This window comes from Chiroxiphia lanceolata, chromosome 8 (assembly GCF_009829145.1).
Source record: "Chiroxiphia lanceolata isolate bChiLan1 chromosome 8, bChiLan1.pri, whole genome shotgun sequence".
Classification (NCBI taxonomy): Eukaryota; Metazoa; Chordata; class Aves; order Passeriformes; family Pipridae; genus Chiroxiphia; species Chiroxiphia lanceolata.
In genome coordinates this window covers 34,544,547-34,562,092 of record NC_045644.1, presented here as the reverse complement: position 1 = coordinate 34,562,092, position 17,546 = coordinate 34,544,547, and the positions used below count along the sequence as shown (strand labels likewise).

At 39.9% G+C, this 17,546-nt stretch overlaps 1 protein-coding gene across 10 annotated transcripts; it reads left to right on the top strand.

Annotated features, from left to right (window-relative positions):
• Positions 1-447: 447 nt before the first annotated feature.
• On the top strand, positions 448-15,944 carry UBE2D1 (ubiquitin conjugating enzyme E2 D1). 10 transcript variants are annotated; one of them, XM_032694643.1, is made up of 8 exons: positions 448-624; positions 7,712-7,775; positions 7,873-7,904; positions 10,045-10,163; positions 10,585-10,662; positions 10,922-11,027; positions 13,278-13,371; positions 15,061-15,944. In XM_032694643.1, exons 4-8 carry the CDS (start codon positions 10,113-10,115, stop codon positions 15,104-15,106), a joined length of 375 nt encoding a protein of 124 aa, XP_032550534.1. In that variant the 5' UTR covers positions 448-624; positions 7,712-7,775; positions 7,873-7,904; positions 10,045-10,112; the 3' UTR covers positions 15,107-15,944. The 10 variants fall into 10 exon arrangements, with proteins under 10 accessions (XP_032550534.1, XP_032550536.1, XP_032550535.1 ...); XM_032694645.1 differs by having other exon boundaries at positions 448-628; XM_032694644.1 differs by having other exon boundaries at positions 448-632.
• Positions 15,945-17,546: the final 1,602 nt, after the last annotated feature.

Below are 17,546 nucleotides of genomic sequence, written 5' to 3'. Positions count from 1 at the left end.
CCCGGCAGCTCTGCGAACCGCTTAAGACAGATCGCTCTGCGAGCCCTCTCCGGTGTAGCTGTGGAGAGATGACCTAAAGAGTGATCTCCTCCCAGCAATAGCCACCTCGAACCTCACAAGCTTGGGTATTGATGTGCGAATTACTGGTCTTTACTTTAAAAAATTATTATCGGAGTACTGTACCTGATTAGGGACTTGCCAGTCTGGGAACGAGTTTATGGTTGGACTCAATCTTAGAGGTCTCTTCCAACCTTCATGATTCTGTGACCCACTCAAAATACTCTATGAGTAGAGTGAGAGCAATGTGAGAGCAATAATTCTCCATTGTCCAGTAATTTTCTACTGGCCTTTACAATTTAAGTTTCTGTTAAGGCAGTTGTGGCATAAGCAAGTTTCTGAATGCTTTAGTTAAAGTAGTAGTAGCATAAGTATCCAGTTTTTTATAGGCTTTCTATAACCAGCTGTAAATACGCTGCTCAGCAGGCGAGTTCAAGTGAAGTTCAAGCTCCAAACGACCATCAGAGACCACCAAGAGACCACCAGAAGATGCCTTAGTGACCAAATAAGGACTTCCGAAGAACTTCTAAGAAGTAATTAACATATGCACGAACTTTATAAGAAGTAGTGAGTATGTAAGACATTTTCTGATATGTAAGATCGTAAGTAAATATTAGCTAAGCTGAGCCGAGAACGGGGCACACACGACTAGAGGAGCTGTCCTCCTGTATGTTGAGCACTGATAATAAAAGAATGCCTGCCCACTGATGCCCACAAATTGAGTATTAGGGGGCTTTTTATTTGCCGATTTGCGGTAACACACGTTTCCTGCTGCTCTCACACAGCATTGTGTGTCACAGCTTTTCCTTGGATGCGGTTCTGAGGCTCCACAGGGTTACTTTCTTCTCCCTCACTCCTCCTCCCTGTGCCTGCACACGCCGTGCCGCTCACAGACCCCTGCCGGTTACCCGCAAACCCCCCGTTGTTCCCCACACGCCCCGCGGCCCCGCGGGTGGGTGAATCCGAAAAACTCGGTCCGAGAAACTGCTCGGAGACTTTTTTTTATCTTTAAGCAGCAAGGTATTTGTTTATTCAACGCTGGGAGCAAGCCAGCTCCCGCTGGACAAACTTGCTTGAAGGCTTCACACAAAATCAGCATTTTTATACAATTTTCAGATGTGATTAAATGCATATTCAAGTGATTACAACATCTATGTATACATATTAATAACAGGCGGAGGAGTATAGGTGGAGCTCAGGCGGGGCTTGGGGCGGTCCTTCTCTTGGCCCTCAATTTTGGTGGGACATCCACTCTTCATCCCATTGGGTCTGGGGGCTAATTCTCACCTTCCTCGACCTGACCTCCCTTCTCTTCTATTGTTCTTGACCCGCCCACTGAGGCTTGGAGAAGGCCTTGGCTCCCGGCCTGTTTCTTCTATTCAAATGTCTACCTTATCCTACTGCATCTTAATTTATTACCTCCAGGCCTATTCTGTGATTCTTTTAAGTTTTGGTCCAGCAAGTAGAACAGAACAAGCACAGATCGTTTTGGATGTTAGTAGCTTGTTAGCAGGCCCAAATTTCTTAGTTAGCTCTTTTGGGCCTGGCCTCCTGTTTCGCGGGCTCGCACCGCCGGCCGGCAGGGGGCGCGCACCGCTCTGCCGGCGGACTGCGCTTCCCGGCGCACCCCGCGCCGGCCGGGGCTGCGCAGGCGCAGGCGGACACAAAGGGCTCGGCGAGAGCGCGCCCGCCCCTCCCGCCCCGCCCCGCCTCCCCCGGCCGCGCGCCCGCCCCCCCCCCCGCCTCCCCCGGCCGCGCGCTCCCGCCGCGCGCTCCCGCCCCGCGCTCCCATGGCGCTGAAGCGGATACAGAAAGTGAGTGGGGCCGAGCCGCGGGAGGCTGCGGGAGGTCGCGGCTCCCCGCCCTGGGGGAGCGCCGTCCGAACCGTCCCGTTGTTGCCGGGCGTGGCGGCGGCCGGGCAGGGCCGGGCTCGGCTCGGCTCAGCTGTCCCGCACTGTCTCCGCCGGAACCCGTCCTTCCCTCTCCGTCGCCGGCAGCCGGGGAGGGGGAGCGGGCGTGAGGCCTCTCGTCGGCCTCTTCACGGTTCCGGGGCTCTTCGCCTCCTTAAAGGCCCCGCACCCCGAGTCGGTGCTTTAACCTGCCGTTCAGGGGCCGCTCCCCGGGGAGCCGAGGCGGTGCTGAGGGGGTGTCTTCAGCAGAGGTGCAGGTGTATCTCTCGCCCAGACGCTGGGCTGGCTCCCTTTGTGCACGTCTCGGTCAGCCCTGTGCCCCAGTTGTTTTCCAGGCTAAGCAGTGCTGTCAGCGCAGTATTCGGTGTGACGTTGGAATGTATCTCGGCTGCAGTGTTTTGGGCTGATGTTTTAAAATGGCCAGGTTCAAGTTGTGGAGTAAGCTCCTAGTTTCCTTTTGTTTTGCAAGGCCGAGCCGGTCTCTGTACAGTACAGACAAAAAGAGCACCGCGGGTGGCCAGCGCAGGAGGGGAGTTAAGGTTAGTGCTGTGGCCGTGATAAAGAACCTGTGGTGATACAGAATCTGTAGTGTTTGGTTGCTGTTGATGTGCCATGTTCAGTCGGCATTGGTGCTATCCTGGTTCTGTGACATTCCTCCAATTTCTCGTTCAGGATTCCCTTCTGCTCCTGAAGCCATTGGTATTGCAGAAGTAGGATTCTATAGTGACCGGTTAACCCCACAGCAAGCAGATTTAGGACACCCTACAGTAGGTACCAAGTTACTTGGATGGATTTCTACCAGAACTTGGTAGTCATGACTCGAGCTCCAAAGCTCACACTTTTACAGGTAGTGCAATTAAGGGAGATTTTTGTTACTTCTTTGTTCTCAACTACTTGTTGAGAACGTTCCATTTGACCATTTTATCAAATATTAATAAACAACTACAGTGATTTTCTCTAGCAGTTACTCTGTGATGCTTCTAGTTATTATGGGAATGGTCTACCATTTGTTGCCATTTTAATTTCCCACCTCTGTTCTGAATACCACCTCTTTCCACTTCTTGTTCAGTTTCATTCTTCTGAGGTAAGCAGACAAAAGAAAGTCTGATAATCTGGTATTTTCGAGCTGGAGTGGTTGTTTGTGGCTTTCCAAATGAGGTTCTGCTAGAATAGGATTGCTCTTCATACTTTTATGATGTTCCCTGTGTAACTTTTCTTTCTGCTTTAGAGACTTCCATATGATTTGGAAACCCACAGTTTTCTTTAGTGTGGCATTTAAGGACTTTGAGTTTGATACATGTGAAATTATGGTTAGACTGTTTATGAAAGTATCTTTCATCCTGTTAGCCTTATTAGATTCTGTTTCTACTCTTTCAAAATGAAGCAATGCTTTCCAACGAGCTGTGACTGCAAGGTAGTATGAAATGTCCTGGTTATGCAAAAACTTCTGCACAAAACATGAAGAGATACCGGGTAAGGACCTCCCAGAAGAGTAGAGATTAAATTCAGAGCTAGTCACTGCTTACTTCTAGTTTGCTGCAGAATTGACTACTGCTGGTTGTTTTGTGTTTGTTTTTTTTTCATTAACTACCCTCATCACTCTCTGCTGCCTTTCCAGGGTAAGAAAAAACGTTCTACTACAGGGTTTTGGCCACCAGCCTGTCTCTGGAGTACTAGAAGAGGAGAGAGAGTGGCAAGGAAATAGGATTGTTTCAAATAGAAAGTTAAAATGAAGGGGAGAAGTTCAAAAAGGCAAACTGTTTTGATGTCCCTGTAATAAATAGAGCTTTCCTGAAAATCATGAAACTGGAAGTTTAATGCTAGATGAAATGTATTTATATGATGGTATGTTTATCCTGTCTGACTTCCTGGTGTTTCAGACTGGCTATAAAGGCTGACAGCTATGTTGTATCCTAAGGGGTAGGAAGGGATAAGATCTGGAGTAGAGGAAATGCTGTAAGAACTTCGTAGTTTCACAGAGTGCCTAGAGGAATTCTTTGGAGAACAAAGTGCTGTTAGAAAACAGTGGTGTTGCTTGGGAGCTTGTCAGTCTAGACATACTGCCTGAAGTTAAGCTTGGGTGGATTTAGGGTGGTGCAGAATTGTGCCTTAACACAACTAAGGGATTTTGGTGGCAAGCCTGATTGTTTGTTCACAGTAATTTTAATAATTGGTGTGTTCAGTATGATAACACCTACAGAGGAGGCCAGGCTATAATATGCAGACATGTTAGTAAGCATATTTTTTCTCATACTGGTTGGGATTCTGATTTCTAAATCGTTTTGCCTCTGGGATGTGTTTCATTGCATCCTGCCATTGGTCGGTCGGTCTTGAGTGACTCCTCAAAGGAGGGGACAGCATATGGACTTCAAGACTATACATTAGTCATAGAAGGATGTATTTCACTTGGGAGCTTCCTTAAAAAGTGGGTAACTGAGTAAGCAATGAACAAGCTGATAACTGCACGTGGAAGTGTGTTGATCTTAGTCCTGCGGGTGGAAGAACAACGAGGACACGAAGCCTTGCTCTGCAGGCACAGCCATCAGTGCTGCCTCCATGACAAATTCATCTTGGAGTTCCTCAGAGGAGCTTAGGTTGGGGGATTCTTACTCATCTTAAGCTGAGGAACCTGAATTCATTTACCTTGCTAGTGCTTTGCTTTGCCATTGCATGAGATAGGCACTGTATTTCTACACTGCTGTGTGTGATGTAGAATAGATGTTCCTTGGGGCAGGAGTTGCTTCTCTGCAGTCTGTGATGCACACCATTGAAAGAGTAATGCATGTTTTTGTGGGCATTTTAAATTCCAGTTGTTGCAAATGATGAAAACAAAACAAATCATGCCAGCTTTAGCTGAGAAGGGGTATTGTGCAGAGAAGCCTTTATTCTTCCCACCTCTGGAAACTGAGACGCCGTGGCTTTTGTGTGAGGGGGAAAATAATTCAGGCTGTCAGGTTAGGCAAGTTAGTGTGTGTGGTGGGCTGTTCTGCCCATCTGTCTTATGCAGAGCCATTTTTCTGGGGTTCCTGTTCTGAATTCCTTGTTCACACACCTAATTGTGCAGTTTGTTGTCCTGTCAGTTCCATATCACGGTTGAGGAGATTGTTTTCGTCATAAGTCCTGTACCTGGATACTCCTCCAGTGTTAATGGGCAGTTGATGTTGTGCTTGTTAATGCTCAGGCCGGCTTGCAATACTTACAAAACAAATACATATGTACTTTTGTTACAGGCATAAAAAAATTGGATTTAAGGAGATTTTTTGGAAGAGATTTTGAAACCTGTTAGAAGCGATAGATTCGAAGACTGGTTTAAAAATAGCTGTTGTTTTATCTTATTGGTACACACTGCTTGATTGTTTTTCTGCTACAACTCAGTAAGAACAGAAGCATTCAAACATTTAGTTATATATATCTGCTTCAATGTGTGTTTCATAGATGTGTAGGCTACCAGGACATACAGACCTTAAAATTCATGTTGCAAATAACTTTTGCTATTGTAAATTGACTCAAAATTTATTGATATTTGTGGTTTAGATTTTTATTTTAAACATGCTGTCTTTAGAGGGTGATAAACATACTGGGACAATTTGTTTGGCTGTAACATAACGTGGTTTAATTTGCTTTCAAAATATCAACTGTGATATCACAGCAATATTTTTTTTTTTGCATTAAAACCATGTATGGAAATAGAATATATTATATATTATAGAATATATTATATATTCTATAATATATATTATATTATATACTTTATTACTGACTAACAATTATATCAATAAATGTCCTGATAAATATGTGCTCTACATTTACCAAATTTATAAAGAACAGAGAATTCTTTAAGTAGTCTTAAGTATGACCACTGTGGAGCTTTTTGTGGAACAAATGGTTCCAAGCAGTGGTGTATGCATGGAGCTGGTAGGAAAGGAGTCTGTGGTCTACAGTGCATTCTAAAGTGCATTTTGGGCAAGAAATTAAGAACATAGTGACAAAGATAAACCTCTATATTTTAAATAATGATGTGGCAAAAGGTTCTGGTTGTGGTTTTGTGTTGATTAGAGAATGAAAACAACTTTGAGTGATGCTGTGTGCAGTTTATTTTGGGCTTCTGATAATCTGCAGTCTTTTTTCTGATTATTTTAAACTGAAAAAAGCGCCACTTTTAGGGGGTTTTTTTGTTGTTCTTACTACTCATGCTCATAGTGACTGAGTATCCCTGAGTACTGTGCAGAAAAGGTTTATCTCCTTGTTACCGAAGTATCCTTTACAATGTTGTTCTAGTAGCTTTTTGGGGGAGAAGCCTGGCTGCTAATCAAGAATGTAAGTGTTAAATTGCCCTTGCAGTCTTCAACTTTATACTTTTCTGAAATACATCCTGCATTATCCTTTGACCATGAATACTAGTCTGCACAGTCAGAAATGCCTCCAGCATTTATAGCGTACCGTAGCCCGTGTTTCACAGCTTTTAAACTTGAATCTTAAATTTTTGTCTCATGCTGCTACAGGGGTGTTTTGGAGTGTGTGTGGTGCAAGGAAAGGTGATGATTTGGGAGCTTTGCTGTGTCCCATCTCCAGGAGTATTCTAACCAATAGTATTCTATTCTACCGTGTACTATTTTGTATGTTTGAGAGGATTAGAAGACTTATTCCTTCAAGTTCCCAGCTTAGCTCTTTGTATAGTTTATCAAGATAGTTTATCCTGGCCATTCTGGGACAGTGTAGCATGTGTTGGAGCTCTTGACAGACGTTTTTATGCTGTGATACTCAGCAGTGTTTAAAATAACTGACACTTCTGATGCATCTCCTGCAGGCAGAACTTAGGGTTTGTGTGTTCTGATAAAACATGTTGCCCCAGTGTACACTGTAATTTATAGTGGTGACTTTCTCTTCTGAAAGTGAATCTGCACCGCTCTGAGCTGTAGATCCCCTTTGTTAGCATGTGCACATCAAAGTCTTGCACCAGCATTTTCTATACTAGTGACTAAAAATATTCATGTAGACCAGGCCTTGAAGTGACAAGACCTGCATCATGCAGCTACATGGTGATAATCCATAAAGTCTGGACAAAGCTGCTCTAAGCAATTAACTTAAAATTACAGGGGAATCTCTAGTGTTGACTGTGTAGTGCCTCACATGCAGTTCTCTTGCCCTTCTTGGTGAGGTTTCAGCACATTATTAAGCTTTGTAAATCTTCAGCCTTGTCCTTTGACAAAGCAAAGTTTTGGTGTTCTTGTAAAGAGCATTTTTGGGACATTGAATACGAGAATTCCCTATACAAATAATTCTTTTGTGAATATGTGAAGTCGGGAAGCAGTTTTTTACATCTACTTCAGAGAGTCCTCACACTTGTTCTGCAGTGTTCAGTTCTGGGCACTGGCAAGTCAGTTTGATTCAGATAAAGGAATAATCAGATTAGCACATAACTCTAAATTAAACAGTGAATTTACAGACAAATTAGGAAATCCTTTTCTTTCTGCCTACTTAAGTATATTCTTACTATGAACCTAGTTGCAACTCTTAAATGCTTTCAGATATTAATTTCTAGCATAGTATTAGCTGCAGACCATCTGGCAAAAAAACTTTTTCAGTCCCAATGTGCATTTCAAGTGTTGATTGTTTTATCAAAATACCACAAGAAAAACCTCACAGGTTTAATAAAATTGGTTTGTGCTCTTACTTTTGAAGGGATGCTGCCAAGTGTGTGTATTTTCACACAGGTGTCTTTCAAATGTTTGTGTTTCTTACAGGAACTAAGTGACCTGCAGCGAGACCCACCAGCCCACTGTTCTGCTGGACCTGTTGGAGATGACTGTAAGCTTTTCATAGTACATAGTCAGATTTTTACCTTTTTTTTCAGTTATGAAAAAGCTTGGAAAAATCTCTAATTTTTTATCTTTTTTACTTTCAGTGTTTCATTGGCAAGCAACTATTATGGGTCCTGTAAGTATATCATTCATGCCCCTTAGAATGTAAGACCTTGCTTCTCTTTTTGTTATGGAAGAATTCATTTGGGTTTCTATAAATACAACAGTCACTTTCAGCTGTGCTGTGTGTAGATTGAAGATTTAGGGTGATGTTGTTCGTGGTAGTCTGGTACTAGTTGCTTCCTCTAACTTCAAAAATCCGTGCTGTGGTGGTTGATTTGGTAGGGGGGCCTACAAAGCAAAGAGCTGGCTTTTCAAAGGTGATCAGATCAATTCTGGAAGATCCATCCATCTGAAAGGACAAAGAGTAGGTGAAATCCAGTATTAAAGTTGGTAACTCCCAAGAGTGGAGTTGCACAGGGTGATTTTGGGGTTTTTAGATAGAGTTTATTTTATTTGATGGCTGTGATGTGGCTCTGGCAAAAGCAGATGACTTTTGCAAATTACAGGCCAGCAGTTGCTGGTTTCTGTGAGAGAAAGGTGCTTTCCTTGGGTTGGGGGAGCTCTGTGAAGACCCTAATTATGACCCTTGTCAAGGAAATGACATAAGAAAGGACAATAAAACTTAAAACCAGAAAGTTTTAAAGGAAAATTGAAAAGAATTTTAGCAAAAAAGAATAAAGAACAACATGATCGGACGGAAGGTGTGTTTCTTAATATCCTGGTAAGGAATTTGTATTCCTGGTGTTTTCCTTTTGGACTTACTCATTTGGAAAGACATGTCTCTGCTTCAGATGCTGAGCTGAGTTGCTGTGCGAGGTGAAATTCTGAGATAATATTTAATCCATTAAGATGCAGCATTGCATGCTGTAGAAAAGTTGAATTGTTGTCTCCTTTAAGACTGTTTCTTCATTTTCAGCACAGCTGTTCTGAAGCAGTGAAAGATCGGTCACTAATTTGCCAGTGGTGTGCTGAAATCTGTTTTCCAACTTGTCAATGGCCCAGCAGCAACTGTTTTTCTGTACCATACTAATGCTTTTGCTGTTTTTCTTGAACAATCATGTTCTTTCACATATAAAATCCTTCTGACCGTTGCCATTTTGCACTGAGATAAAGGGTCAACAGCAAAGCAGCAAAGAAGAGTTAATAAAGCTTATGTGCTGATTGCCATCAGTAATGTCTCTGTCCTGAACAACTCTGATGACATGAGTGAGGGAAATACTAGAACAGAAATTTTGGCTTAAATTCTATTTTCTTCTCCAGCTTGCAGTTTACCTTTCATATTGTGTAGTGGAAAGTATTCTTTTCTTTGCTTCAGGTTACTCAGATGTCTCTAGTTAAGGATAAGGATGAGCATCTCTTGCCAACCTTTCTCAGCCCTGTCTGCAGAGATACAGGAAGAGAATATCTCAAGATATTAATCCTTTATTGTGATAACAAAAGGAAATTAGGGATGTGCATCCTGTATGTTTCCTGATGGAAACATAGGACTAAAGCTTACCTTCAGAATTCATTTCCTATGTGTGGAAGTAGGGTAACCTCTTCTGTCTGTGGATGCCATCAGTTTGTTGTATATACCTTGCTCATAAAACATGTGTGACTTCGCTTTGCCTTCTCTCTGACACCGAACTTGTCTCATCTTCAGCTTATTTTACCTTTGAAAAATCCATTTAGTATTCAAGCAAGCAGTCCTTTCAAACCTAATTGGAATTACTGTGGCAACCTCTTCTGATATTACCTAATGCTGACTTAGTATGACTATATATAACCTGCCTTACACTGCAACACTGTCTGCACTTTAAGGTGTAAGAAAACATGTCTTAGTGGACCATTTGTGGCTCTACCTCTTACAGTCATACAGTCATCTCTACAACCATTAATTTCCAAGGTCAAGATTTTTAGAAACAGTCTGCCTTTGTTTCCATAAGAAAACCCCAAACCTCAATCTTCTGCAGCTTTCCTGAGACTGACTTCCTATGCTGCTGTTTTAAACTTACCCATGTAATGAGAGTGGGTTTCTTCTTTCCCTTAATCAGAAATGGCAGAACTGCTCTCTATCATTCAGCATCAAGACTTTTCCACTAATTTCTTTTTTTTTTTGTTAATAAAAATGAGAGTTCTTCAACAGATGACTACAACTGAGTTAATTGTATTAGCTCTGTGCAACCTGGACGTAAACCTGTGCACATGTTTTCTAACAAAATGCATGTTCACAGATTTGTACAGGTCACAAAGATGTTGTGTGTTTTAAAACTCCCCCGATGTCATCATGGTGAACTGAATTATGTTGGAAAATCCCACTCTTTGCCTCTGCAAAGAGAAACCACTTCTTAAGGTAAGTATATTTGTAGCTTAAGGATGGAGGAGGATCAGAGCAGCTGTGGTCTTGCCCAGCGACAGGATTTGGAGGACTTGCTTCGGTTTTTGTGTTCCCCTCAGTGCAGTGAAGCTGTTGCTCTGCAGATTTGTAGCTTCCCCAGTGGAACACTGCTCCCTCCTTTTCTCTCCCCAGAAGGGCAGGGCTCAGTAGCTGTGTTGTGCCTCTGCAGTAGTAGCCACGATTGGCTCTACTTTAGCTCTGCAGGCCAGTGGGAGGGTTCAGTTCCCTCCGTGCCTTCCCAGTATACGGCCCAGAGGGGGCTGTGTACTGGGGAAAAAACAGATTTGCTTTGGAAGGTTATCTGCATTCAAAAAGGGAAACTCTAAAATGGCTGAAATATATTAATGTGTTTTATTTGTTTTGTTTTTTTCCCCAGCCTGATAGTGCATATCAAGGGGGTGTATTTTTTCTCACAGTACACTTTCCAACAGACTATCCTTTCAAACCACCAAAAGTAAGTCCTTTCTTTGAACTTATCGCAGTTTTTTGGTCAAAACTTTGTTTCTGTGTCTTAGTTCTTTGAGGCTTAATTTTGGAAGTTAAAACCAGAAAGGTGAGCAGTCCACATGTTCATTGTGGATGACAGATAAGACTGTAAAAAAGTTGTGTTGGCAGGTCTAGTGTGACTGGAAAGGGAGGGATGACGTTAAGGATTCCAAATGTAATAAACATAATTTTATGTTAGTTGGTTTGGTTTTATTTTTTTATTACAGATTGCTTTTACAACAAAAATATATCACCCAAACATAAACAGTAATGGGAGTATTTGTCTTGATATCCTGAGATCACAATGGTCACCAGCTCTGACTGTATCTAAAGGTAAGCTCACTGATTTGATAATGCATTTATGAAATTGCATACACTGCCATGGCATTTTTTTGTGTATTATTACACTGTCTTAAAGGTGGCAGTGGGAACTCGTTTATCCTGCACATTTCAGAAAGGGCAAATTCCACTGGAATTCTTTTTATGATCCAAGATCTCGAACAGCTTATTGGGAGTGTCACATCACAGAAAAAATACGTGCATGGCAAAGAAATGTTCTAAGACAAGTTGAGTAAGGTAATAAATGTCCAGTCAGCCTGAAATGCAACTTCTGTATTAAAGCTGACAGTCACGCAGAACTGAGGAGAAACTGAGGAGCAGGGCTTCAAAGTCAAATGAGTTTGGATGTAAATGGAAAACCCTGATACTGACAGGTGTGGGCTTAGGTGATTGCCTGTGATGACTCTTTGGGTAGCCTGAGCACCCTTGTGTGGGCTAAGGTCTTAATTACACTTTATTTTAAAATGGGATAAATTGTTCTGGTTTGCGTTCCTCTGTAAAATGAATATTTTATAATGTAGCTCCTTTCAAAATCATCAGTAAAAGATTTATTAAAATATTCTTGTCCTGTAGTTAAACTTTCTCTAGTTAAACACTGTAGATTTTTGGAACATTGAATTAATAGTTAAGCAGTTCTTTTGTTGCAGGCATTTTGTGTCACTTCAAAAGCTGCTTAAAATGTGGGTGCCCTTGTTTTTTCTCACCTACCTTCAAAATGCTAAGGCACACTTTAGTCATTACAGAATTTCTCATGTGACTCAAAAGGTTAAACAGTATCACATCTTGTTCTGTGCCTGGGAGCTCTCTGAACCGTGTCTTTTTTTAGAACAGTGTCATTGCATTGGGTGTACAAGCAAAGAAAAAAAATGTTAGTCTTTATCCAATGGAAATTGGTCTGTGCAAGTCCAGTTGCCATCCCTTCTTGGAAAAGCAACTTCTCATGCACACAGCCCTGTGCAGTAATCTGACAAGCTGTGTAAAATCTGAGTCTAATACTGTTTCCTGAAGTCATTGCTGAATTACTCTTGTGTCTTGCTGAGTTACTCTTGTGTGTCCTTGGTATCAGAACTAATAGTTGTTTTGTAGATACGCAAGAATTTTCTTGTTTCTAATTATTTAGCAAATGAAAGTTGGTGTTCAGGTTTAACACTTGGCATCTACAACTGAAAACTCTCAGGTTTTAGATCTTCAGCACCTTTCTATCTTGTTGAGCGCTTCTTTCGGTTATAAAGCGGAGCAGTCTGCTGGTCTCATGTTCTGATGTGACGTGCCTTTAACCTGCTTGCATGTTATATATTTTATCAACTGAAAATTAATATTTCATAAACTGAAAATTTCAGTGACTCGTGGAAGTTTCTCCTTTCTAGTCCTCGTTTTACTGAATCAAAGGTTTAAAAGGTACTGATAGCACCTCTGATTGGTGTGACCGTGTATTCTAACCCAATATTCTAATATTACTGGCACTTAATAAATATGTCAGTATTGAAGTGGCCAAACTTGCTACTGCTGAAAATAGGTGTGGGCTCTTGGGCAACAAGACAAAGCAGGGGGGGAAGAAAGATATTCTACAGCAGGTTCTTATGGTAGCATTAAGTTCCCTTTCACAACACATTTAGAATGGTTTAGCTGTGTACTCTTGTATGCTTTTAGTTCTGAGTATAAAAATAGAAATTTCCTGAAAAAAAATCAAACATCCTTGGTTCAATACCAGGAAGTGAATATGAATTGTAAGTGAATACCTGCATATAATGCTGATTAAGGATTTTCTCAAAATGGAAGTCATGCTTAAGTAAAGTATTCATATGATTGAGAGAACAACTGTCAGCACAGAAGTGGAGAAGCACGTGCACGTATAGAGTACTGCATGACAATGTAACATTAACAATATTAGTTATCTTAAATAATTGCAGATGAATTGCTTGGTTTGAGGAAATATTTATATATAACTGTGGTCTGTAGTTTGTTTAGTGTTCATAGGTTAAAATGTGGGAGAGAGATCATTACAAAAGGTGCAAGTCCATGGGTTGCAAATTCTCTAGGCTCGTATCAGGTGTTGTTTACTTAGGCCATAAAAAAATTATGCTGTATAAACACTTCTGAACAGAACTGCTGTAGGACAGCTTAATACTAATATTCATTCTTTTTCCAATCTTCCACCACTTTCCTTCAGTGTACTGCAATATATTAATGTATTATAGGAATAAAGCAAACTAACTTGTTTAATCTAGTGTCTCTTTTATTTAGTTTTATTGTCCATATGCTCCTTACTTTGTGATCCTAATCCAGATGATCCTTTAGTACCAGATATTGCACAGATCTACAAGTCAGACAAGGAAAAGTGAGTATAACATATATATAATTGTGTATGTGGTACTTGCAGATGGTTTAAGCGCCTTCTATCTTAACTTTAGCAATACTTTTTTCATAGATTTCTACAGGATTAGGATTAGATTTTCAAATCTTGAAAATAGCTATGGCAAGTAGAAAACTGTAGGTATTGTGTGTGCCTACATAGGTGTTGCTGGGTACCTAATCTTTTGTACTTAGTTACATAAAACCATCACACTTCTGTGTGTCATCTTATATTCACTGCATGAAAAAACATTTCCCAAACATGAGTTATTTCTTGCTACTGCAATCCTCTGTTTGTAAAACCCGTACAGAAGAATTTTTGGCTTTTTGGTTAACTGAGTTTTTTGGTACCTGTTTTTTGTATTGTATTCAGTATTGAGCCACTGAAGACTTCTTGAAGTGTTATTCTAGTGGCCTGTGGCTCATCACGTCACAGGTTAAGGAAGGTTTGAGTATTGTTTTTACCTTGAGCAGTGGATAAAAAAAGAGTGATGTAGAAGTTACATGGAAGTCTGTGGTCTAGTATTTCTCTCCCTAGAGTAAGAATTATTAAAATGGCCTCTTTCTGGCAGTTCACTGTCTGGCGCAGTCAAATCATGTAACTCACTTTTGGATCACTTGAACTCTGTAGCTTGTTCTGCAAAGCAGACAGTGTTAAAACTGAGGATGTTATGCATCAGCTTCTCCCCTTTTGTGTCTCAACTTTTGTCTACCTACCTACTTACTAGTGATTTCAGCTGTTGTGCCTCCTGTTTGTGAAGGTGTTTTCTCTCCAAAACTCGAAATTTAATCGTTTCTAGAGAAAGTGAGAAAATGTGTAGTCTTGACCATAGCTTTATCTTCTGCTGATCACCTATTAAATTACTTTTATCTCATCTTGAATTTAGGAAATCAATTATATGGCTGGTTACCCCATAGCATTTATCTATGAATATTTCAGTATAAGTAAAGATGCTAAGGCTTGTATGGTAGCATATTCTTAAGAAGAAAACCAGTTAGTTCATGAGTTGTTATACTGATCTTAAGAAACAGATTTAAAATTTTGTCAGCATTTTTCTCTGGATGACCCAGAAGAAAGTGAATCTAGTCTGAAAAACAGAATGTGGCAAATGGAAAGATCAGAGAGGGGAAGTTATGAACTCTCTAAGGTCGTTTATCTTTGGCATTGCTCATCAGCTTCATACCAGAAGGAAAAGACTTAAAATCTAGTAAAAAATGCTTTTCAGAAAATTTTCCTTTCAAGTTCTGAAATGCTGATGGCAGGGCAGAAGGGAGAATGAAACTCCAGTTAATTATACTGAACTTTATGCGACTAAAACGCGTGAACTTTGTCAGACTGTTAATAACATTTGCATTTAGGAATAATTAACAACAATTTCCTGTTAAGGTACAAATGAGGGAACCAGTTGTGAAATGCAAATTAAGTAGGCACAATGATATGCATTTTAATGCAAACCTGTGAGATTGGTTTTGAGTCCGAATAGCTGTAATAGGTAACCTTAGAAACTGAACATACAGTGGGTATATTTTTTTTGGCTTTTAGACTATTTTAACTTCTTCGACTCAGTGCTCAGAGGTGAAAAGCTCAATAACACCTGTATTAAGTAAATACGTGGCCATTGTCAATGTATCACTAACAGCTCTTCACTGTAATGCCTTCTTTCTGCACATACAGATACAACAGACATGCAAGAGAATGGACTCAGAAATATGCAATGTAAACTTGTGAAGACTTTTTCATATACCACAGAGTACTGTAAATTCTAGGGTGTTTTTTTTTTTTCAAAATTAGAAGGAAATGGAGCACAATTTATGGTTTTGATGTTAACATGACTCCCCTTGAATTTTTTTTCACCCATGTAAGTGTGTTTCCGGAGCAAGGGAGAATAAACTTCCAAAAATAACCTTATGACTGTGATAAGAATATTTATCCTCTTTGTATGCTTTGCAGAAGACATTTATTATGGTTTTTAAGAGTTGGACATCTGCATCTTCAGACTACAAGATCTGTAATGCAGTTGTAAAGCAACTGAATTATTTTTGCTGGGAAAAGTAGCTGGTTTTATGTGATGAATACTGTATGTTTGTCATTGAAGTATGTTGTTGTTTCATAAGTGTATTCAAATTTCTTTTTGTTAGTTCACTTAATAATTTGTATTTTTTTACTGTATAGACTAAATATTTTATTTACAATGTCAGTAATTTCATTTTAGACTTAATTGCGTGTGCACAGTATTGACAAGATACAACTGCTAGTAATGAAAATAATTGGAGTATCCCACACATTAGGATATTCTAAAGATTGACTGCAGATTTCTTAAAACCTAAAATGATCTTTGCACTGTAATTCTTTGTATGCTGATTATGGAGAAACACTTCGTTTTGATTCTGTTGCATACTTAATTTTATGGGAATGAGAACTAATTGCACTGCTATGTAGAGAGATGTGTAACCATTTTGTTGCTATTCACAACTGATTTTTGATGTAACACTATCCTTTTGACCTTTTACAAATCCAAATGTAGCCTTTTCCATATAAATAAAATGCATTTTCTACTACTTTTCTTGATTTTTTTTTTAATTTTATTTTAACTCTTGCGTATCTTTAAAGTACTTGTTCTAACATTAGAGAATCACCAGTAGTATATGTGCATGTGTCTTACAAAGAGAAGGACAAATAAAGCTATGCATCATGTACTACTTAGAACTGGGTTGCAATTAATTTTTATGCTAGCTTTATAATGGATTTAGCATGCTCTGCCCATTGCTGAATATAGGATTTCAAGTAGTTTAAGGCCATTTTACACCTATATTCACCTGTGGAGGAGATAACCACAAGTGTCTCAACATCAACCACTTAGTTAAGGTGATGTATTTGCAATATCAGAATGTTACAGTAAACTCCTCACACTTGAAGGTAACTTTTCCATGAACTGGCACTTCAGTTGCTTCAGAGTATGCACATGGAAAACCAGTAGTGCTGGAGAGGGGCAGTCTGTTCTTAAAAGGTAGATTAGAAGGAGAAAAACTCTGATTTCCTACTGTGCATTCTTCTTGGTTATCTGAAAATAAATATGGGTGACTAAATGTTTTCCTCTGTACCTCGCACATGAAAGAAAACTGACTTCCAGTTGGGAAATTTGTCAACATAAAATATATTTTTAAGATGAGAAATATATTTGATTTGGGGTTTTTTTTATTATTTTAATATATGCTAAATTGGAATTTAGGATATGAGTGGTAAGCGTGCACAGTAGGAGCTTTTTTCCCTACCAGTGGAATATTAATCTTTGTGTTTGCCAATTTACTGACCCTAAAGGGTCACATATGGGAAAATGTAATTCCTGTGCTACAGTTTTATCTATGATGTAATGATATTTGAAACAACAGACTGATCAAGAGTGGCTCTATTAATCTTAAAATATCCCTGTTCAGTTTGCAAACTGAATAAATGGATTTTTTTTGTTATAAAATGCTTCATTATATGTGAACCAGGACAATGTAGCTAGGGAGGCAAAGCCATCATTTACACTTCTTACTCAAATGGTGGTAAAAAACTTCATCACAATGTGTTCCCAGAGCTTTTATTTTTTCTGGATCGCTAGTAATCTGTTTGTATTAGAAGTTATTTAAATGTTTGCAATGCCTGTACTGAACTGTATGAAAACTGGAAGTTTGACTTGTATTTTGAGATCCTCACTTTGTTTTGGTTTATCAGTTTGTGTTAGGGGTGGTTTGAAAACATTTTTACTTTAACTGGTCATATTTCTGATGTGTTCCATGCATCTGAGAATGACTTTGCCTCACAGTATGAAACCAGCAGAAGGATGTGTGAAACCCAACACCCGTGTGGGAAGGCATGTTAAGATATTAAAAAAGGAATGTCTTAGCTTTACACCTCTAAAACAGCATCATCGTAAGTCTCTGATTCTTATGATCCTTGTAGCAGTTCAGCCTTTCTGCTTTTGAAATTATAGGAATGAAATTACGAATACATTATTCAAAACTTCACTCGCTCAGTGAGGTCGTTGGGTTCAATCTGGAGATAAACATCACTACTGCTCCTTCAGAACTCCGTTAATGCTTTTTATAGAAACGCTCTTTTAAGGCGGTAGGGGGTGCGGGGAATTAGAGCTGAAACATTACTCCCTTCCCTGTTGT